Source organism: Cuculus canorus, chromosome 16 (genome assembly GCF_017976375.1).
Source record: "Cuculus canorus isolate bCucCan1 chromosome 16, bCucCan1.pri, whole genome shotgun sequence".
NCBI classification, from domain to species: Eukaryota; Metazoa; Chordata; class Aves; order Cuculiformes; family Cuculidae; genus Cuculus; species Cuculus canorus.
In genome coordinates this window covers 17098254-17121284 of record NC_071416.1, presented here as the reverse complement: position 1 = coordinate 17121284, position 23031 = coordinate 17098254, and the positions used below count along the sequence as shown (strand labels likewise).

At 37.4% G+C, this 23031-nt stretch overlaps 1 protein-coding gene across 17 annotated transcripts in view; it reads left to right on the top strand.

The window, feature by feature from the left end:
• The window catches only part of NCOA3 (nuclear receptor coactivator 3), a 79966-nt gene that overhangs the window by 51193 nt on the left and 5742 nt on the right, over positions 1-23031 (top strand). For 7 of the 17 annotated variants that reach the window (XR_008452650.1, XR_008452652.1, XR_008452654.1 and 4 more), the window contains exons 3-23: positions 4-111; positions 1735-1907; positions 2634-2734; positions 3719-3893; positions 4415-4603; positions 4866-4967; positions 5549-5689; positions 6898-7045; positions 7944-8332; positions 8588-9468; positions 10942-11077; positions 12033-12224; positions 12761-13000; positions 14217-14343; positions 14773-14944; positions 15680-15976; positions 17062-17166; positions 17639-17864; positions 18065-18239; positions 18804-18945; positions 19831-22110. Coding sequence is in view for 8 of the 17 variants with exons in the window: in XM_054081795.1 (XP_053937770.1) it covers positions 23-111; positions 1735-1907; positions 2634-2734; positions 3719-3893; positions 4415-4603; positions 4866-4967; positions 5549-5689; positions 6898-7045; positions 7944-8332; positions 8588-9468; positions 10942-11077; positions 12033-12224; positions 12761-13000; positions 14217-14343; positions 14773-14944; positions 15680-15976; positions 17062-17166; positions 17639-17864; positions 18065-18239; positions 18804-18945; positions 19831-19842 (4212 nt within the window). In the remaining 9 variants the exon portion in view is untranslated. Of the gene's footprint in view, positions 1-3; positions 112-1734; positions 1908-2633; positions 2735-3718; positions 3894-4414; positions 4604-4865; positions 4968-5548; positions 5690-6897; positions 7046-7943; positions 8333-8587; positions 9469-10941; positions 11078-12032; positions 12225-12760; positions 13001-14216; positions 14344-14772; positions 14945-15679; positions 15977-17061; positions 17167-17638; positions 17865-18064; positions 18240-18803; positions 18946-19830; positions 23026-23031 lie in introns of those variants that run through there. The other 10 variants (XM_054081795.1, XM_054081796.1, XM_054081798.1 and 7 more) reach the window with 8 other exon arrangements.

Below are 23031 nucleotides of genomic sequence, written 5' to 3'. Positions count from 1 at the left end.
TAGTTGCTGATGCGTGGTCAAGATGAGTGGGTTAGGAGAAAACTCCTTGGATAGCTTGACCAATGAGTCAAGGAAGCGCAAGCCATTGCCCTGTGATACACCAGGTGCAAGGTAGGTTTATATAGACCTCTCTCCTATTTTGTATTATGAATTTTAAAAAATATTTTTCAACCTTTTTTTGCAATGTAATGTTAAGTTCTAACTAATCATTTTGTTAAAAATTCTCTAGGCCAGCTTTGGTTGTGCTGCTACACTGCTGCTGTGTGTGTAGCTGTGCCAAAGCTGAAGAACTAAGCTCTATAATTAGACTCTTGTGGAAGTCTTATAGAGTGAACACATAAGGAATACAGATGGAAGCTGTGATTGAAAACCAGAAAAAGAAAAGCTTCTTGCTTCAGAGAAATTTCAAAGGCAGTGTCTTCTGTCTGGTAGCTGATTGAGCAGGTCTCATTTCAGGTGGTTGTGGTCAGCACAGAGCACTGCAATAGATTGAGCGCTTACTTTGACTTCCTTTTCTCTAGACTAGTTCTATGTGTGTTCGTCTTGTGTTTTGGCATTCTGTGCTGTCTTCCTGCCCCTCACTCAACTCTGACGGAGACCCTTATCTGAAGGACTCAGTTTTCTGTCCTCCTCCAACTTCATTGTTTTCCACTGCATATTAAGCATTCTGCATTATCCTTTCATTGTTCCCACAGATTATTAAACTTCATTAAATTTGTCTTTTTTCAACAAAATACCAGGTGTCACATGTACTCATATTTCTCCCTTTTATATACATCCTCACTGTGTCATGCTAATTATTTCCAATATGCAATAGATTGTGTATGAGATCCTCAATTCTCCCACTGTATCCCAGTTATCTCCATTCCGATTTCTCTTTCCCTTTCTCCAATGGCTCCCTGACCATTCAGGAATTCTCCTTTTCAGTTTGTAACTTACCCTTCATTAGCTTTATCTTTCAAGCCCCTGCTTTGTCATGTTTTTATTTTCTCCAGTGTTGGTCCATGCAGACTTTCCTAACTCTTTCCCGTCGTTTCTTCTCAAAGGATATTCATTCTCTTTTGGTTCTCTCAGTGTGCCCGTTCTTGCCTCTTCCCTTTCTCCTGAGTCTGTCTTCTCCTGCTCTTGGCATACTCTGTGTGTGACACTGTTCTCTCTGTTGGTTTAGGCTGTGGGGACTGTCTTTAATCTATGGGGGAAGAGGAATTTCAGAGGGAGGCTTTATCTAGGGGCAGTAGGTTGTCTGGGATTCTGCTTTTCTTTGACGTTGAGAATGGATTTTTTTCCTGATGCCTAGAAATTTCTGAGGTATCACCTTCTGTAGTCATCTTGTTGCAAGCAAACCAAAAGGATTTTGTAGAATTTTAAAATTCACTCTCATTTATCTAAAAATTATGAGCAAATTTAAAGTAATTTTTGGGGTTAAAATATACTTTCTGTATCAGCATTACTATTTTCATTACATTTGGTCATAATCAGAAGAGGATTTTTTTGATGAATAACTTTCCCACATCCTCTTAAGATAAATTTGTACTTAAAATTCTTAAAGTCCAGAAAAAACAAACAACAATGTAAAATAACACATGCCGTTCAGATTTATGTTTGCTGGAAGAATAACTATTACCTAGGTATGATAGGTAGGTGTTACATGCAGTATGTTAAAGTTCACAGAGCGAGCGCAGCTTTTGCATATGATGGTATGTAAGTATAAGAAATGATGTTTTTGGTTCCTAGTCTGACCTGCAGCGGTGAGAAGCGTCGACGTGAGCAGGAAAGCAAATACATTGAAGAACTGGCTGAACTGATATCTGCTAATCTCAGTGACATTGACAACTTCAATGTCAAGCCAGACAAATGTGCTATTTTAAAAGAAACTGTGAGACAGATTCGACAGATAAAGGAGCAAGGTACGGTTCCCTGCTAAGCCAAAATAATGTAATTTTCTTGTGATTCCTTTTCCAAAGTAGCAGTTACTTGGGAAATCGAGTAGGGTTTTTCACAACAGCGTGTAACTGAGAAAGTCTTCAGACTCTGACTTACCCCAGACCTTTATTATGCCTTAAATAATTTTCCGTTTCAAAAGAAGCAAGTATTTACCACTACTTTTATTGGAAATAAGGGCTTTAAAACTTTGCATGGCCTTTCTTATCAGTTTCCTGAAAACGGTAGGAAAGCTTAGGCTAGGCCACAGCCAAACTAATACTATCTGCTGGTACAATACCCCAATACCCACTGCTATGAAAGGCACGTTCTCTTGTCTTTTATTTGAAGGGACTTCATGCTTAAAGAGAGTTTCATACTTTTGGACTAGTTTCTTTAAAAATACATAGATTCTTACAGGGCACACCTCCAATCAAATATATTGATTTTTATCGCTATTTTCCCCTATTATGTTTTTATGCACTTCGCTTTGTTTTCTTGTGCTGTTTAAGACACCCTTCCTAAACAGTATTGGACTCTATTATACTTAAAATACATTTAGTTTGGGATCAAACAATTAAATAGACACCACCTTTCTCATTCGTGCTTTTCTTTGCCTTTATTCGCATGCTTCCTAGAGTCCGGCTTGTAATATTGAAATGTAGTCTTTGTGTAAAACATTGCTTTACTGAAATGTGTCTTTTGGGTTTCAGGAAAAGCAATTTCTAATGATGATGATGTTCAGAAAGCTGATGTATCTTCTACGGGTCAAGGAGTTATTGATAAGGATTCGTTGGGACCTCTTTTATTACAGGCAAGTACAAATTAGACCCTAGTAAATCCCTATGGAAGCAAATGCTTACGGCAGGTGAAAAAGTTGCAACAAAGCCTGCAATCCTATAGTAAGGAATAGTATGCAAGAACTATACAGGACTGTGTTTGAAAGGGTCAGGAATAAAATCTATGAGGTTTTCTCAATTTTGCTGAAGTTCTCTGAAGGAAAGAGAAGAAAAACATTTTGCTTTTTCTCATGTTCTTGTGCTTTACTTTCTCCAGTGTCCAGTAGCCATTAGCAAACTACTTCTGAAGCAGTGCTTTGTAACGCAAGGAATAGTTTTTTTAGGGCATAGACATTAAAATAAATGGATGAGGTTTTGCAAAGGCTAGAGGTTTGTGATGTGTCTTGGGGCTTGTGTTACTAAACTGTGAAGCATTCTAAACAAGCGTTGCCATCAGGTAATAACCTGAAAATAATTGTATTTAAAGGTGCATAGCAGATACCTTTTCTTTAAGCCTTGAAAACCAGTCCCACATTTACAAGTCCTTTGAAAAGCATGTTTGTAACTTACTTGTTTTACATGGATATTTTTTTTGTTGAGTAAAGAAAATATGGTATTTTAAGATATAAATAGACCCTCTTATTGCTTGCAGGAGGAAATGTCTTCATGTTTTACTACTTGTTCATACTGAATTTCTTCTTGTTTCAATTTGCCAGCTATTGAAATAACGTTATAAATTCATTATCTTGTGTTCAAATAAAGCAAGAATGAAACAAGAAGGCTGGTTAGCACAGCGAAAGAGCTCAATGGAATAACAAATGAACAGATTAATTTTTAATACTGAAATCGCTCCTTGCCAAACACAGTTTTTCTCAGAGAAAAATGTAAAACTACAGCTCTACCCTTGAAAAGGATGCATGTATTGCAACTGGACATTTATCACCTACATAGTTCTTAAACTAAATTATGGTCACAGTTAGGTGGTGTCTTATATGATCTGTTGTCATGTTAATATTTAGGCATTGGATGGATTCCTGTTTGTTGTAAATCGAGATGGGAACATAGTATTTGTGTCAGAAAATGTTACCCAGTATCTGCAATATAAACAAGAAGATTTGGTGAACACAAGTGTCTACGGCATCTTGCATGAAGAGGACCGGAAGGACTTTCTTAAAAACTTACCTAAATCTTCAGGTAATAAAAGTTGACTTACTGCACTGTTACTGGTGAAAACAATCAGAGATGAAAAAAACTTTTCAAAACAAATGCTTATCCAAAGAATATTTGACTAGAAAAATATATTCATCTCAAAAGACATTAGTGTTCTTACTAAAGCACAGCACCACAAATATATGTGTTGGAAATTCACGCTGTGTTTAGCCTTTGCAATTTGTTGAACTGTAACTTTAACCAAAGATACTAAAGGAACATGTTTGCTAATGCCACAAGACCGGCTGAGGGTACTGATTATTTTTAAATATGTGAAAGACTTTTCATCTCTCCTTCAAGTGACTGAAAGCGTTACATAAGGGAAAGAGGTTTTTTTACTTGGTTGTTTTATAGCAAGGTGTAAAACAGGTGGTATATTGAGAAGGCACCTTAAAAATATTGTTTAATCTCTCTAAGCTAGGAACAGGGTATCTAAATTAAGAAAAATGAGGTATGGATTGATTTTATCTGAAAATCCTTAGTAATTCTTACTGCATTCTTTTAAGTTAATGGAGTTACTTGGACCAATGAAACACCCAGGCAGAAGAGTCATACATTCAATTGCCGGATGATGGTGAAAACCTCTCATGATCTTTTGGAAGATGTAGGCAGCCACCAGGATCTACGTCAAAGATATGAAACTATGCAGTGCTTTGCTTTATCTCAGCCAAGAGCTATGATGGAAGAGGGGGAAGGTAGGAAACATTATGGAATTGCTGTGCTCAAAAGAAATCTCTGAGTAAAGTGTTCTGGTATTTGATGTGTGTTATGAAATCTATAGCTTCTGCAATCTCTTTTTTTCGAGTAAGAAGGAACAGAATGCAAAAACTTCAATTTTTATTGTGTATACTTCCATTTTAACAGTGGAAGACACCAGGTATTAGATTTTTTTTATTAGATGCTTTAATAGAATAAAACAAGAGGGAAATTAAAGAAAAACCATTTTTTTAAATACAGATTTGCAGTCCTGTATGATTTGTGTGGCACGTCGTATCACTACTGCAGAAAGGGTATTTCCAGCAAATCCAGAGAGCTTTATTACAAGACATGATCTTTCAGGTGAGAAGTGTACCCAAGATGAAGGTATGAAGGTATCTTTTTTTTTTTTGCATGCATGCTCTTGTTTTAAATGAATCAAGTATGTGTGTATACATTGTGTCTCTGTAGTGACTAGCAGAATTCATACTGAGAATTCCCAGTTGGTTTTTGCAATAAACCCGTGTTGGCAGTGGTGTATAATAACAACTGTGGGAAACGTTTTCTGTCTCTGTGCTAGTTTGCAATTGCTTGGCAGCTTGGCATAAAGCATTACTTGTGTTTTAGCTTGGCAACATTTCAAGTGGTTGTCATTGTGCTTTCCTTTACACATAAGAAATATTTTAAATCATAACTGAAGCCGATGAAAGTTCTTTAGAATGCTTGTATTTTTATACAGTACATGAGCTAACGTTTAAAGTGGTTTATGCTGTTTAAATTAAAATACTTATATAATCGAGGTGCAGCTTTTTCAGGTGCCAGTTAGTGTTTATGATGTTCATTTGTGGATGTAGTTTGTGGTCAGTGTTCTTGAAAATTTTACTGTGCGTGCATCTTTTGGGTGCCTGTAATCAGAGACTGGTCTATTTTATTTCCTGTTACAGGCAAACTTGTCAACATTGATACAAACTCATTACGGTCTTCCATGAGACCTGGCTTTGAAGATATAATTCGTCGGTGTATTCAGAGGTTCTTATGCCATAATGATGGGCAGTCATGGTCAAACAAACGCCACTATCATGAAGGTAAAAATCTGTTTGCAATATTTGATCCTGCTGCTTTTCCTAATGACTACATTTTTTTTTTCTGGAAAAAAAAATAATGCTAAATTCTGCCTATGTTCACATTTTTTGTTAGTGTTAATTGCTGTGACTCATACTTAAAAGCTGAAGGAAGATGACCTTGAGAAATAGGAACTCTGATGGAAATTAATTTGGTTTTTTAATGTGTCTGTTTTGATAATTTTCATGGAACATATCAGAGACATGATCTGGGAGCCTGAAGCAAGCTGTTTTTCCACAGATGGATATAGTAATGACAGTGGCAGCTATATTTCTGTAATAACATGTAATCCTTAATTATCATTAGCTTGTTATTTTTGTTTAACATCAGTTTGAGTTTCTTTTAATTTTACTTTGTTCTTTCTTTTGTTAAAGGCTAGCTCACTAAAAGTGGTAACAATTGTATTGATGCCTTTTTCTTGTTCAAGACACAAAGACATAATATTTTCAGTGTTCCTATGTTATGTATTTTGAAATGCTAATTTGATAACCTTGATAGATAAAATGAAGTGCAGCCACTGTCTTCAGTAAGAAAGATAGCATTTTCTAAGTTTTTTGAACTCCAGTCTTTTTGTAGGATTCACAAAGCATTTCAAGTAGAAGGGATGTTTAATAAAAAGAAACTCATTCTGATAGAAAATGGAGTTTCTGTGCTGTTGGAAGTACTCTACTTAACTGATGAAATAAATCCTAAATTAATGAGAAACTTGGAGCTCAGATTAAAAGCAACGGATTCTACATCTTTTTGATTGAATTAAAGCATTTAAACTTTAAAACACTTCATTTGAAGGCTTCCAAGTTTCATTTCTGTTTCATGTTAGTTTGCCTGTATAGTTTAGTACAATTAATATTTAAGTGTTGATTAGTGTGTCTCCTCGAAGAAGAACCATGGAAACCTACTAGCCTAGCTGTGGAAGTCTGTTAACAAATGTGGAACTTTGACAGCCGTGCATGGTGAGCACAGAACAGTACAGCACAAAAGTAATGTTGTTTGCTTTTATTATCTGTCTGCTTAGCAGAAAATGTGGAATACTTCCTTTCTCTGAATATCTATCTTGTGCGTGTGTATTTGATTTTTTTTTTAAAGACTGTGTGTTAAAATTCTGTAGAGTGCATATTAATAATTTTTTTTGGTTTTAAATATGAACTATATTTGTATATTTCCTTTACAGCTTATACCCAAGGTCATGCTGAAACACCATTGTATCGGTTTTCTTTAGCCGATGGTACTATAGTGACAGCGCAAACAAAGAGTAAACTATTTCGAAATCCTGTAACTAATGACCGCCATGGATTTGTCTCTACCCACTTTCTTCAAAGGTAAAAATCAGTGGTATCTGTTATCTAAGTGTCATAGCTTTTAAAAATATACCTGACCTTGAAGATACCCAAAAAAAATAGGATACCAAAATATTTTATCTGGTTAAACCTCAAACAGAAGAATAATAACTTGGCAAGCAGATTAGCACAGCGTATGAATAAATGTGTCACGAATAGGACACTCCCAACTTAACTGTGTGGCAGAAAGGCAGTTGCAGTCAAAAGAGAGGTTTTTCCTCAGTACCTGCATGGAGCCTCTACTATGTCTTCATTATGTTTCTCAATTAGCATTTATAGTGATGAAACATGGAAAATAGAAATGCTCAGTTACATGCTTTATCTTACTCTTTTTAATTGCAGACCAATTAAAAGGACAACAAAACCCCCTCAGATGCATCATTGGTGACTCAAAGTTAAACATACCTTAAATAGCACTTCCTGTGACCTGTTCTCGTTGATTACAAGAATAATTGAAATGCCACTCTGGAGAGAATCTATCTGCTTCTGGCATTTAAAGTGCCTCCAGATGCTGAAAAATAGGTTGTTCAGGGCATCGTTAGTGTGCACAGTAGAATGCTGTCATGCATTGGCTCAGGAAGGGGGTAAAAGAAGGAAGATGTTTAAACTGATAAATCTGATGACTGTTGAAAGCCTTTTGAACGGGCAATACTGTATGTACTTTAACTTATATCACCTAAAGGACCGAGCGCTTCTCTAATGAATAAATAAGTGGCAGTACTTAGCTCTGCTCTTGTGGAAGCTTGAATTCTCACTGCTCTTTTTGAAAAAATAGTTGGGAAATTAATTAATAATGTTATTCTGTCTTTGAAACACTTGATTACAAATAAGGCTTTAATTTGTTTTCTTGGGCATTCTGGGGATGTTGTTGTACTTGCAGAGAACAAAATGGATATCGGTCAACTCCTAACGCAGTTGGGCAAAACATCAGAACACCCGTGGCTGGAAACACAAATTCTGTTGGTGGTCTTATGAATGTGTCACCTGGTCAAGGCATGCCAGTGCAGAACAGGAACTATGGGATGGGAGATGCCAATGCGGTGGGTCAGCTGAGCAGCACTCGATATGGAGGCCCTGGTAGTATGGGGCCGGTGAGCTCTGGACCTGGAATGCAGTCTTCTGCTTATCAGAACAACACCTATGGGTTAAACGTAAATAGTCCACCACATGGCAGTCCTGGTTTAACTTCCAACCAACAGAATCTAATGATATCTCCTAGGAATCGAGGGAGTCCAAAAATGAGTTCACACCAGTTTTCTCCAGTTACAGGTATTTTATTTTTGTTATAAGCTTGTATTTTTTTTTAAGCTATCTTTTCTCACTTTTATCTGAATTCAGTCTTTCATCCTTTCTAGCAGTTTTTCATGACCTTGTATGTGTTACTTAAAGGTAGTATACCTTATGTCATTGTAAACATTTATTTTAAAATAATTAGCCCAGTGTGGCAGTTGTGCATAATCAAAGGAAAGGTAGACACAGACCATACTGTAATCTAATAAGTCTGATATCTGTCATGTGATACAGGTATGCACTCTCCAATGGGATCTGCCAGCAACACCGGCAACAGCACCTTCTCTAGCAGTTCTCTTAGTGCTCTTCAAGCCATTAGTGAGGGTGTTGGAACTTCGCTTTTATCAACACTTTCTTCACCGGGTCCAAAATTGGATAATTCCCCAAACATGAACATAGCTCAGCAAAGTAAAACAAGTACCCAGGACTCCAAAAGCCCTTCTGCTTTGTACTGTGAACAGAACCAAGTGGAAAGTTCCATCTGCCAGTCAAACAGCAGGGATCTCCTCAGTGAAAAAGATAGTAAAGAGGGAAATCTGGAGGCACCTGAAAGTCAGAGAGGACCATCTGAAAGCAAAGGGCATAAAAAACTGCTTCAGCTACTCACATGCTCCTCAGATGAAAGAGGACATTCTACAGCATCAAACTCACCTTTAGACTCCAATTGTAAAGAATCTTCTACCAATGTTACCAGTCCTTCAGGAGTTTCCTCATCGACATCTGGAGGGGTATCTTCCTCCTCAAACATGCATGGCTCACTCCTACAGGAGAAGCATAGGATTTTGCATAAGTTGTTGCAGAATGGTAATTCTCCTGCAGAGGTAGCCAAGATCACAGCTGAAGCTACTGGTAAAGACACCTATCATGATGCTAGTAATACAGCCCCCTGTGGGGAAGGCACTGTCAAACAGGAGCAACTGAGCCCAAAGAAGAAGGAAAACAATGCTTTACTGAGATATCTGTTGGATAAAGATGATGTTAAGGATCCACTTTCCAAAGAGTTGAAACCTAAAGTAGAAAGTGTGGATAATAAAATGGGACAGTGCAGTAGTTCTACAATTCCTACTTCGAGTCAAGAAAAACAGATGAAAATAAAAATGGAGCCAACGGAAGAGGTACAGTATGATGTAAAATGATGATAGTGAACAATCCAGCATTACAGTGAATGACTAGGAATAGAACATTTTTAGTATGTGTGTGTAAACATTTCTAAGAAAGTTCTGTGTAAATTGTGTGAAAGGATATACTCAGGTTTTGCTGTGACTGAAAAAGCACAAATCAAGAGAACTGCTACTTAAGCAGATGTGGTGTACTGAAGTCCCGGACTAAGGTCATCATCAAGGTATGGTATGATTAAGGTAGCATATATTTGCAAATTATTCCTTAAAATCAGATCTTTAAAACCTGGAATTTCACATAGCACGTGCTTATTTTTATGGCTTATTAGGAAGTGGAGCTTTAACTGCTTCTGATATCAAAAGGTAAAACTTACATGATTTTGTTTTGAAAATACAAAGAATACACAAAAATGTGTAATACTTAAAATAGCTAGAGATTGGTTTTAGTTCAGTCATTGGTTTTAACATTTCTTTTTTTCCTTAAGTGAGGGAGAAAGTTGTTCCAAATACATAGATATTCAACATTCAAAAATATAGGTCTGTTTATTTGTTCCAGTGTTTGTAGAGTTGAAATTCCAAGAAACGCCATGATATCGCAAATCAGATCACCATGGAACACCACCTCTGAAAGCAGTGGTACACTTGTTAGGGATGCTTGTTCTTAAAATTTTAATGCATAGATAATACTTCTTTTGTGTTTAGTTCCCAAGTCACATTTTGATCTGCTTCAGAGTACATAATACTGGTCAATATGGCAGAGTTTAATGAAAATGTGTTGAGATTTTAGAACTGGGATTTCCCAGCACAATTTTTATAGCTAATGGCTGGCTAGAAATGAAACACCCTAAAACTCTTTTTGGAGTACCACTTACAGAAAAGTTACTATCAACTGTGTTACAGTACCCAGAGTATAGTTGTGGTAGTTGCTCCTGAGGTCTAATTAACTTATTTGGAGGATCTTGTTTTATGGGGATATGAGTCCTCTATATAGGCAGTCCTTTTTCTGTTAAAATCACATCTGATTTAAAGACAAATTTTGAAAGATTAATTCTTACCTTGACCACAAAAATCTGTGGGTACTTTCCATGTGTTTTGTTTACCAGGGATTAAACAAGGCTTTTTCTGTCTAATAACTTGCTTATCACTGAATGGTACCTGTTCTTGATGTTGTTTGCCATCATTAGTGTTTTTATGTTTGTAATTTGTAATGACTGAAATGTTTATATTGTAAAGTACTTCTCTTATTATTTATGTGTATTTCCAGTTTCTTCCAATTCTTAAAATTAGTTAAGCAAAACACTCTAAAAACGTAGCTAAATGATATCTGGAGAGATAGCCCAAGGTACTGTCAGTGAACTAAAACATTTGTCTTTCAGTTATACCGTTTAAGATTAACAAGGATCTAAATGAAAGCTGAAGAACAGCCATAAGGTAGTGAATCACCTTGCTATTTTACTGCTTCTTTTTCAGATGAGTGGAGACTTGGATAATTTGGATGCAATTCTAGGTGATCTGACTAGTTCAGAGTTTTACAATAATGCTATGTCTGCAAATGGAAATAACCTTGGAACAAAGCAAGCATTATTTCAAGGAAATGCCCTATTGGGTAAGGAATTTCATTTAATACCTCTTTGCTTTTAAAATCAGGATTTTCTTCTTACCTGGTGTAAACATAATGCATCCTCAAATCCTTAGAGAATACTTTCTTGATCTCCTAGATCTTCAAGGACAAAGGTAATATAAAATAGATACTTATGCTTTCATAAGCTATTATGTATATCACTGACTCGCTTGACAGCACTGGTCTGCTATTTACACAATGAATAAGGTTAACATCAGTTCTTTATTTTATGGTTTCTTCTGAGTTTGCCTAACATAGATTTCTCAGTAAATTAAAATTGAATTTTTGTTCCTTACAGATAACTAGGGAAATAGTATGGGATTGGTGGCAAGCTTTTGAATTCCTACTTATTCTGAGCAAAACCATCTTGTGGCCTGCAAATTTTAATCTGTGCTCCTCCTTGACATTGAAAGGAACGCCCTTCCTTAGCAGGAAGCTGTGTAGAAGGGAAAGATAACCTTGCTAACAGACCTGCGTCACCGCAGTTGCCACTTTCTTTTACGACGCTGGTCATCTCTTGGTTGGATAAGGCAATAGACTGCTGAGGGAAATGAAGGTGAAACATGGATAATGACAAATGTGAAACCAAGTACAAGAACATGGGAGGCCACTGGCACTATTAGCTGTTCAGCACAGTGATTTCTGGGTTAATTAGCCCGTGTAGACTCTGCTCAGAAACATACTGTTGCTGGATTCAACATGTTCCAAACAAAAACATTTGACTTGTTTCTATCTCCATGTCGGAGTTAGCCGAAGGCTGGGCAAGTCACTTGTATATATCAAGGAGTCTGTAATACTAGTGTGTTTCCAAATGCTAAAAACGTGGTTCATTATAGAACGTGCATTAAAACGAGCCTTTTTATGTCTAGGTCAAAAGGGAACCATGTTTGGCTTTTCCTGTAAAAGGTCCTAACTATGTACTAAAAATGTGATTCTTCAGCAGGTATGAGGAGTCCCCAGTCCGTGCAGACGGCCCGCCCACCTTTCACCAGAGCCATGTCCTTGGACAGTCCTGTGGGCTCAAGTGCTCAAGTGAGGAATGTCAATGCCTTCTCCATGTTACAAAAGCAAAACTTGATGGGTGAAAGTCCAAGAATGATTGAAAACCAGGAAAATTTTGGAGCAAATCTAGGTTTGTTGGTTGGGTTCAAATACACCTCATTGTAAAGGAAAATGCTTTTATGTAAAATATGTGCAAGATTATAATATGAATTTTGGTTGGAAGAAACTTTAATGTTAACGGATGTTAATTTTGCCATCAGCATATAAATACTTTTACATTATTACTCTTAGGTAAAATTGAAAGAAAAATAACTGTTTAGCACCTGTATTTATTTACAATACTTTATTTTTGTTTAGCAGCTAAATTACTGTTTTCTATGTCGAGTTTTGAATTTAAGGTATATTTTTGATATATAGAAGCAAGAACAGGTCATGATGGCAGTCAGTCATTAATATTTTAAATATATTTAGATTAATATAGTTATTTGATTTAGAACTTGGCATGGTAAGCTTTAGATGCTTCTGTAGGAGTTCAGTGAATTGTACTGTCATTGGCAGGTGTCCTTGCTTTTTAAAAAAACAAAACTACATAAAAATAATTCTAAAGCCAGAACATGTAATGTATTCTAAATGAAAAATTATTGTATTTTCTGCTCTTCATTGTAGCAAGTGCTCCCAACAGAAATGTAGCTATGAATCAGCATCAGGCGGGAGACTGGGGTTTGCCAAACTCCAAGGTGAACAGGTTGGAACCTACAAATTCTGCTTCGATGTTGAGACCAGGACCTGAGTTTGGTGCGTCCCTTCCCAGGCCCACGGTGGGTGGCTCTGTGTCTGGGCTGCCCGTTCGCTCTAATAGCTTACCTGGAACAAGACCAATGCTACAGCAGCAAATGATTCACATGAGTGAGTTCTTTACTTTTTATTGTCCTACTTACCACAATCTTACAAGGTTCTTAGTAAGAATTCATCATCAGAATCTTTTTGGTTTGGGTAGGATACTAGCTTTTCATCTGAAGACTTTTTGAGGTAAAGACTGTTGCTGTTCCCCGACTGGGACATTTGATGACTTTTTGGTGTTCTTTTTGTTTTCTTACAGTGCTACCTGTGTTTCACACACAGATGATTCATGCTGAGTCTCTAGATTTTGGGGGGATAATTTCTCTGTATTTCTTTACTGCAGTACTTCTCCGCTAAATCCCATGAGCTAAATGTCATCTTTGATTGTATTGGAAGATAGAATTCTGATCAATTTAATTCATTGTACTTGATATAGAAGTTTTTGGGTTTTTTCTGTTACCTTCTTGGTAATCAGGGTTTTTTAAAGCATTTTCTTAAGTATTTCAAAATTCTTCTCACATGGAATATCCAAATTTCACATAAAACCACATACCCCCAAAGGGCTGAAATAGACCGTGGCATTCCTTTTTTCCTTTCTTAACATGCAACGCTACTGGAGCTGTTACCGGTTCTCTTAGACAGACTTACTGTTTCAGTGGGACATATGAATATAAAGCTACATTGGGAGGAAATCTCTGCAGTTCTGACTGAGCCAGAATTCCTCAGTTTACCTTCTTAGAAATTGTTATTGCTAGGTCATTTCTACAAATATTGGGAAATAATGAGGTGAGACAAGTGCTCCTATATAGTGCTCTGTGTCTCTGAATAGGTAGAAGGAAAGCCATCTCCCAAAATGCAAAATGCTGTTTCTTTTGATTTTCACCCTGTTTTGAAATTTAAAATGCCAGATGTTGTTGATATCACTGTGACAATGTATATTTGCTAGTACCCAGATTTCATCAGCTAGAAAACTCATTTTCTTGGTTGTAAAGTTGCTGTATCTGTCACAATTCCTATTTTAGGGGCTTAAGGATTAGAAATAGCCACGCTGCTCTAACAGGGTAGCAGCTTTAGATCATTTTCATATTTAAATCCATGACCTATTATACTTCTGAATTAATCTTGAGTGTGAGTTTGTGTATGTATACGCTTCACAGCTAATGGAAAGTTAATGAAGTTGCTTGACAATTTGTGTGATCAGTCATAACGCTTCATGTGAACACTGGGAGAGCAAAATGACGGCTTTTCTTCTAAAAATCCATCTAAATGTTTTACCTCACAGGGCCAAATGAGTTAAACATCGGCATGGGGGGCAATCCATATGGACAACCAGGTCTATCTAACCAGCCTGGATCATGGCCTGACAACATGCTGTCCATGGAGCAAGCATCGAGGGGTTCACAAAACAGGTAGAACTGAGGAATATTTTAAGACAACTTTAGTACAACTGTTCACTGTTTCTCAGAAGAATTTAAGACCTGGAAAAAAAATTAATGTGGCATATACAGTGGGGACAACAGGTTTCCATTTGTGTTGATGATGTGACATTGGATGTCTTTCAACCCAGCTCCCCAGAAGGCATTGCTAACAGAATCAATGAGTCTTTCAGTTGTGAGGCACAGAGAAAAGAGGTAGGAAGAACTGAAATCATGTCCTGCACATGCAGAAGCCAGGAGAAAACCCAATTTGTGTGTGTCTAAGGATACGTTTTAGGACCTGAATTTGGGACTGAAGTTCACTGATTATAATGCTTAATGATCTCCAGGTCAATATCTTATATAAAAACTCCATATATGCCTTTGTAGTCCATAGTGGTTGTAATGTTTTTATATTTATAGACAATTAGTTAGAAGTTCTTTGGATGACCTCCTATGTCCGACACCAAATATGGAAGGCCAGAATGATGAACGGGCGCTTTTGGATCAGCTGCACACATTGCTGAGTAATACAGATGTCACAGGTCTGGAAGAAATTGACAGAGCATTAGGAATTCCTGATCTTGTAAACCAAGTAAGGAAACACAAATTTTGGGCATTTATTTTCAAAAAAACTGTATTATTTTGTTACTTGAAAAGAAAGTAAAGAGGGTCTCCTCACTTCCTTGACTTCATTTACCTAAATCTGCCTTTGGAAGCTTCTACACTGAGTAGTGAGTTTCGGTGCATTATGAAAACATAAAATGGCATCTTCTTATCTGAGTTCATTGTAATATGCCTTGGTATAATAGGGTTTTGGTTTTGGGTATAAATCATTATAATTCTATAGGCAGAGATTTGTGTTGCGTTTCTTTAGTAAACTAATGCCAACTGAGTCTGGGTTGTGGAATATTTGACTGGCAGTGATGTGTCCGTGAGTAGGATGCTTCCATTTCCAGTTCCAGTTTGAATTTGCATGGCTAGCAAATAGGAAAAAGGAATTCTATGAATAATTTGGAACTTGCTCATAAAGACAAAATTACACTGCTGTTTGTACAAATAGCAGTTTAAAAGTGCAGAAGGGCTTGGAATAAGGATATTGGTCTGCCTGTGTAAGCACTGTGCAGCAGAACTGATTTAAAAAAAATCTATCATTAATAGTAACTTTTGCTATTTCATTTGTGTGGAGACAAAACTAATAGTAATCTGTCCATGCAATGTTACCCAAGAAACTATTGGATGTTGTGTGCTGTGTTAGCTTTGTCGTTTCTTTAGGAATTCCTACTTAAAGAATATACTGCTAGTGAAAACACTTTTGTATCTGTTGAAGGGACAAGGTTTGGAACCCAAACAAGATTCATTTCAAGGTCAGGAATCTTCAGTTATGATTGACCAGAAGTCTTCGTTGTATGGTCAGCCCTATCAAGGGCAAGGGGCAGCAATGCCAGGAGGTTTTAGTAACATGCAGGGACAACAGCCATCTTTTAATTCAGTGATGAATCAGATGAGCCAACAGAGCAGTTTTCCACTTCAAAGCATGCATCCTAGAGCAAATGTGATGAGACCTCGAACCAATACACCAAAGCAGCTCCGCATGCAGCTCCAGCAGAGGCTTCAGGGGCAGCAGGTAATCTTTGGTCCTGCATTTACGTTTTTTCTTGTTTTGGAATGGAATAAGGTGCACACTGAATTGTGCTGCTCCACAGATATGAACATTGACGTTACAGCAGACGATTGAAAGGATGGATCTTTCATTTTGACAGTGCCTTTCACCCTGAGTGCCTAATGGCTGTAGGAGTGAAAGAACCTTTATTAGGACAAGCGTTTTTCCTTCATCAGCCTTCTTAGCTACAGATTGGATTGGTTCCTGCAGCACATAACGTTATTGCTACTTGAAAACAGTGCTCTTGTGTGGCGTAGCTCTGGATGATCTCTTTATCCATGTTAAGATGTAGTATTTTTTCTGAATCTCTGATGCCATTAAATGGACAGCTGCATTTCTCCTGTAAATCAAGTGTTACTTCTTTTTCAGTATGTTTTCTAACTTATCATTTGGACTTACTGAAATAAGGGTTTGCTTTCCATTTATTGATTTGATGTCATTTTAGGTATTTTCTTAGCATGAAAGGTCAGAGAGTAGATACAGGCTCATAGATCTTAACATTGCCTTAAACAATTGCTGCATGATTTCAGCATTGAGTTCCCCATGTGAAAATGCAGCCCCAATATCAAATACAACAGACAAATAAAACTCAGAAAAACTAAGATAGTACTGCGTGATATGGAATGGATATGTTTAATCCATGGGAGATGCTGTTTTCTCTTTTGGTTGTTCTGTGACGCTAATTTAATCTGTATGGCTTTGGTGTTCTGTGACGGAGAGGGAAGGAGACAGAATTTTATTGCTTTAAGCAAAGATAGTGGTTATACTCTTATGTTCAAGACATGACTTGGAACAAATAGTCTGCTATGTATTTATTCTTACAAACCCAGTTATTGCTGCACTGTTTGGAGGCTTTTTCTTTTTGTGTCTGTTTGAGCTGCTTAACCACGTAGTTTGGTACTTCAGGTACATCAAACAAGGCAAAAATTAACCATTGCACTTCATGGATTCAAGTGGTCTATAAGGAATGTTTTTTTGGAGGAATTGCCATTACTGTGCTCAGATACTGGTATTTTCAAGCTAATAGTACTAAAATATCTTTTTCCAAGTTTATGAATCAGACCCGTCAAGCGCTTGAAATGAAAATGGACAATCCAGTCAGTGGTAATACCTCAGTGATGAGACCAGTTATGCAGCCACAGGTGGGATCACAGGTAAGTAGCTATTACAGTACCACTGGAAACAGTAATTTTTAAACGAACACATCTCTTACATGACAGTTTAGAATCTGGACCTTCTTTCATAGTTCCCCAACATTCCTTTTTGGTTTGTTTTTTTCGCCTATACAATTAAAAAGGGGTGGGTTTTTGCCTCTGTTGTTTATTCATGAGATTTCAGAGGGATTTGTTCCTTAGGTCATGCTGTTATCAATACTGTGTGACATTAGTCTTTTCCCTGTCGGATATGATAGCTCATCTACTTTATCATTTGTTTAGTGCTAATGACAACTTAATGAAAACCTTTGTCTGATATTTTGATGATTTTTATACTGGCTGTGGGTTTTCTTAACTCTGTTCTGGTAATGGATATGCTGGGTCTTACAAGGAGTACAGGAGGTTTGAGTCTGACATGATTTCATTTGTAAAAGTGTTTTCTAATATGACTTTTCTTTTCTTTGGGGGATAGCAGCAAGGTTTTCTTAATGCTCAAATGGTGGCTCAGCGTAACAGGGAGCTAATAAGTCATCATTTTAGACAACAGAGGATGGCAATGATGATGCAGCAGCAACAGCAACCTCAGGCCTTCAGTCCACCACCAAATGTGACTGCCTCTGGAAGCATGGATAGTGCTTTGACAGGCCCGCCGATGGCTCAGGTTCCTCCACAGCAGTTTCCCTATCCACCTAATTACGGTACTGGTATTAACATGGATTTGTTTTCTATCTGGTGTTCTTTTCCATTTCTTCTTTTATTATTATTTATTATTACCTAAATACCAGTCTAATACTAATACAAAAAATGATGACTTTTTCCCTTCCTATCATTCCAAGAAAATAAACTAAAAGTACTAGGTGATGATAACTGGTATATTGTCTGTCCTTTGTCTGTTAAGGAATGAGCCAACAACCTGATCCTGCATTTAGCAGAGTACCAAGCCCTCCCAACCCAATGATGCCATCAAGAATTGGACCCTCTCAGAATCCTATGATGCAGCATCCTCAGGCAGCAACAATGTACCAATCCCCTGAGATGAAGGGCTGGCCCTCAGGAAGCCTGGCCAGGAGCAGGTGAACCTTGCAGTTATAACCTGTAGCTCAAACATTGTCTTTCATTTTTTCAAAAATAGAAGCTGTTAAGTATCTTGTAGTAGGAAAAGGATTTAGAAGAGGGAAAAGTAATTATTTCTCTGGTGCCAATATTGTCCTTGATCCTGCTTTTGTTTAAGAAATTGGTTGATTAAACGTTTCTTATGCTTAGCGCTGTCAACTCATATTGGACCTCTGCAGTCTTTGTTAAGTGGAAGCAACATTCTGCATTAAACTACTGAAACAATAACTCGTGGGTGGGAACTACAAAGGTCCAGTGTAGTATTGCAATGGATGGTTCAGCCCTAACAGATGCCTCCAAAAAGGTCACGATAGGAAATGTGTACATTTACTTCTGTGCGTATCCAAAAAGTCAAAATTCCTCTTGGGAGTGCAATTTCTGTTTCCATGTTAAACAGAGATTAGGTAGGAGCAAGTAAATGTAGAAGTGGTTTTATTGTTCATGTGTTGATAGCTGGTGCAGGAAAGGCAATATATCAACCTGTAAACTTGGAAGGTAATTTTATTTGTCCTTTTGTGTTTCAGTTCTTTCCCACAGCAGCAGTTTAGCCATCAGGGAAATCCAGCAGCGTACAGTATGATGCACATGAACGGCAGCAGTGGCCATATTGGACAGATGAATATTAATACCATGTCGATGTCAGGGATGCCTCTGGGTCCAGACCAGGTGAGCTGCACATAAAGATTGATGAAAGATCTGTTGACTCTTTTCCCATTTAGTACAGTTTGCTTCAAGCCATTCCTTTGCACAATCCTGTTCTCATTTATCCTGTTCGTAGTCACATCTGTGGACCTACCATTTGTATGTCCCGAGAGATACTTTACTTTGATGAGTTTTAAGTCAAACCCATGATGAACCTGAGCTGCATGGTGTGATTAGCTGTTGACTTAGAAGTATCATAGGTAGGATCAAGGCTTAAACTGCACAAAGGAAGCTTAAATGCTTCTGAACCTGGAGAAACCCTAGAGAGCAAATATGGAGATTGTGAAAAGCATTTTCAGCAGATGTTAAAGATTCTAAATAATAGCTCTTGTGAGTCAGACCAAGGATCCTGGTGGCATGGTCTCCTCCTTCTGGCAGAAGCTGCGGCTGATACTTACCCTTGTGATGCCTTAGAATAGCTTGTGTATGCATGGCAAGAAACTGGAAAATTTAGGCCTCTTATTTAAGGGGAAAATAAGCTCCCTATGCTCCAGCAGATCCACACTTCCATCCAAAATCTCAGGACTTCTGGGGGATAAGAAAGGTATTGGAGGACTAAGGTGACAAAATGCCTTTTATAAAGAGGGAAAAAGAAAGGTGAGATGTCAGGTCTTCCAAACCCACGTGGCAGTACAGTGGAGGTACCCAAATAACACATTCAGGAAAGTCTGGGACAGCATTTCTTTTCAACAAATTTCTCTTCAAATCAGAGCACTGAAATGCTGTTCTTCACATAAAAACTGCCTGTCAGTATTTCTCCTTCCAAATATGCTACAATGACTGTTGGTTTTTTTTCAGCAAAGGTGTTTTTCATTTCCTCTGATGATTATTTCTTCTTTGCTTTAACAGAAATACTGCTGACACCTAGAATCCTATCTTCAAACGAGAATGCGCTGTATTAATGATGCACTAGTATTGTAACGGAGAGCTACGCATTCTTCATGGCAACCAGTACTGGCCTTAGGGAAGGAAGCGATTTTTCCTGTCAATCACCTTGATGTTCTAAGTTGCTTCATTCAGAGGGGAAAAAACCCCCCCAACAAACAACAACAAACCAACGAAAGTATATTTTAGTGGAAGCAGTCTCTGTATTATTGTATATTGTGGTGTACAAGAAAGGTCATAAATATTTTTGGCGCTCTGCCTCTAGAAATGTGAATTTGGCAATGGCAGGTCAGTAGATATGCTGGGGAGGCTCCCCCGTTACCTGCTCGATTCACTGTAGCCACCCAGAGCCCTTTAACTACAGGCAGACAAAAGTGCCTGGAGAAGTCGTGGTAAGAATTTTCTGATTTCTCGAGTAACAATATCTGACAGAGAATGTAGTTCCTAGCCTTGACTCTTTTATATTAATTCCTGAATATAAATGCTGCTTTTAATCTCTTACCCCCCAGAGTCAGGATTTCCCAAGCAAAGTAGCAATGCAAAATGAATTGGCACAGACTGGTCCAAAATCCTGTCCGTTGAAGCCAAGGGGTAAAAAGAGAAGTTAATGAATTTAAATTATTTAAACACAATTGTGACTAATATTTACATGTTGATGTGCAGCTGAGTGCACTTTATAAAAGACTATATAATGGACGAATGCAATATCTTTGATAAGGACTTAATATGAAGGTCGGGTGTGCTCATGTTCCTTCTCAAACACAATCTCTTAAGAATTATTTGAAAAGACTGCATAATGTAATGTTTTCTGTGTATGGAAATCAGAGCAATAATCTCATCTTTTTGAAAAGAACTTCAGAAAACTCAAGGCAAGGCACTGCAGTCTGACTCAGAATTTTGCAGTCTTGTGAATAAATTTTGTAAATATGATCTTTAAGATAATGTATTATATATATGACTTTTGTAGGTCACTAACTCATTTTTGCAGAGTTTGTGAGGCTAAATATTTAACAAAGTTGATTTCTGTAAACTTCAGCATAGTTGAGGTCCAAATAGATTTTTTTTTTTTTTTTTTAATTAATTCTAATGACTTTGAAACTGGGTGACTTGGGCCCACATCTTTCTCTTCTTTGGTCTTCAACACTTCATTTATTTTTACATCTCTTAACATAGTAGCTTTTTATAAAAGACCAGTTGTTAAATGCTTTCTCCACCTGTGAGCACTTTGTTACATTTCTTTTTCTATGAGGCAATTGGACAAAAAGCTCTGCATTGTACGGTGTTAGACTTGTCAGGACGGTCGTGTCTTTCCAGAGTATGTTGCGTTTTCTGTTGATGAATCAGATTGTCTCTTTTTTGGTTGATTTCGATGAACTCTTAAGTGTTCTTCAAAAAAGTTTGTCTGTTGCAAAATATTTGTTGTTACATGACATCCAGAAATCTCTAAGGATACTAAGCCACACTTTAACCAAACGTCTGCACCTCGTTAGTTTGTTCTATTATAACAGTAATGAATGTATTTTCTAAGCAGGTTTCTCTCGTATCAGTATTTAAGTCTGGTCACAACTTTATTCATGTTATTTGCTGATAGGCTCCCCTTCCCCCTTCTATTTTGGTTCTTTGAAATGCAGATCCCTTTGGAGTTTTTCCAGTTTCAGGCAGTTACGAGTCAAACTTCTAAAAGGGACAACCCAGAAATGTTGAACCTGTGCGGTGCTTCTGTTCTGTTGTTCACTGTGTAATGGAGAACTGACCTCTCCCAAGGGAGGAGAAAAAAATAATCCATGTTCTTGATTGCTTCTTCTTGGTCCTGTAAGCAAGAGGTGGGTTTATTGTTCTGAATATTCGGTGATCTTCCATTTTAATAGAAATAACTTCAACTAGAAATAGTCTCCAAAAGTTCCTCCTTTGCACCCAGCCCCGTGTTCCGAAGGGAATGTAGAGTCAGTTGCTCCGCTTCATGCAGGCCTGTCTCTGCCATCAGTCTTGAGTACATAGGTTAGGGGGTAGAATTTATTTGAGACCTTCAGTTCAGCTTGTGTGTTTTTAATGCAAAACTTTTAAAAGCCTAAGGAAGTTTTATCTTTTTTATTCCTTAGAACATATCTGTTGAGTGAGTGCTGCCTCCTGAAGGCAAGAGGCAACAGTTCCTTGCTTTTTATATCAAATCAGAGTAGAACAATCTTTACACTTTGTAGTTGTTCAGTCTGTTGGTGGAAGCTGCAGCCCCTGTGCGTCCCCCAGGTGAGCTCTTTTATACATCATACCCTTCTAATTCTTCTAAATGAGTGATTCTATTTATACACCTCTGTATAACTGGTACCTGACCAGTGTTATAAAGGATCATTTTCTCAGCTGTTTAGAATGTCGGAGCTTTCCAGTACTACTTTTTTGCTGAATCCAAAGATTTTTAGTTTAAACTTGATTAAGGCGGGAGGGGGGCATTTTTATGATGCATCAATGTTATCTCTCTTGGCAGCGCTGATCCTAATACTGCATCTGGTCTGAAAATCTGCAGTAAATAAAACTCACCTTGAAATATGCTGCCATTTGGTATCTGCACAGATTGGGTTTTGGTTCTGTAGCAGCAGATTTTTCTGAATGTTTTTTTTAAAAAAACTGTGTAACACTTTTTACCGGCAGAACAATGAGCTGGTGCAGCCACCGCTGATCCCTCCTGCGCAGAGCGCCGCTTTGCTACGTCTGTGTTACTCTTCTGATCACAGAAATCATTTTTTTACAAAATTCACATGTATTTTTTTCCAATCTTGGCTTAAAATAGTGCTTTTAAAGTTAGAAAATCAGGACCATTTTTCAGTCATAAGACAAAACTGTCTGAATGTTGTACCAATTAGCACACGTTTATTTTGGAGTTTATGTGCAGACTACGAGATGATGGGAATGATAGAGCAGCAAGTGTGAAACCACGTAATTCTGAGAGCAATATTTTAAAAACTTCTCAGGAGAAGGCAAACAGTATTGAGAACTGCATTTACATTTAGTTTACATTAAGTATTGCTTGAAATATCTGTATCTTTATGTTGCAAAACAGAAAAATCACGGGGACTGATTTATAAAAAGATTTGGTTGTAAGGTATTACTGCTCTTCTGATTTTTGTGTTTGGATGTTAATAATAATGTAAATAAAGGTTTCTATTTAAAATC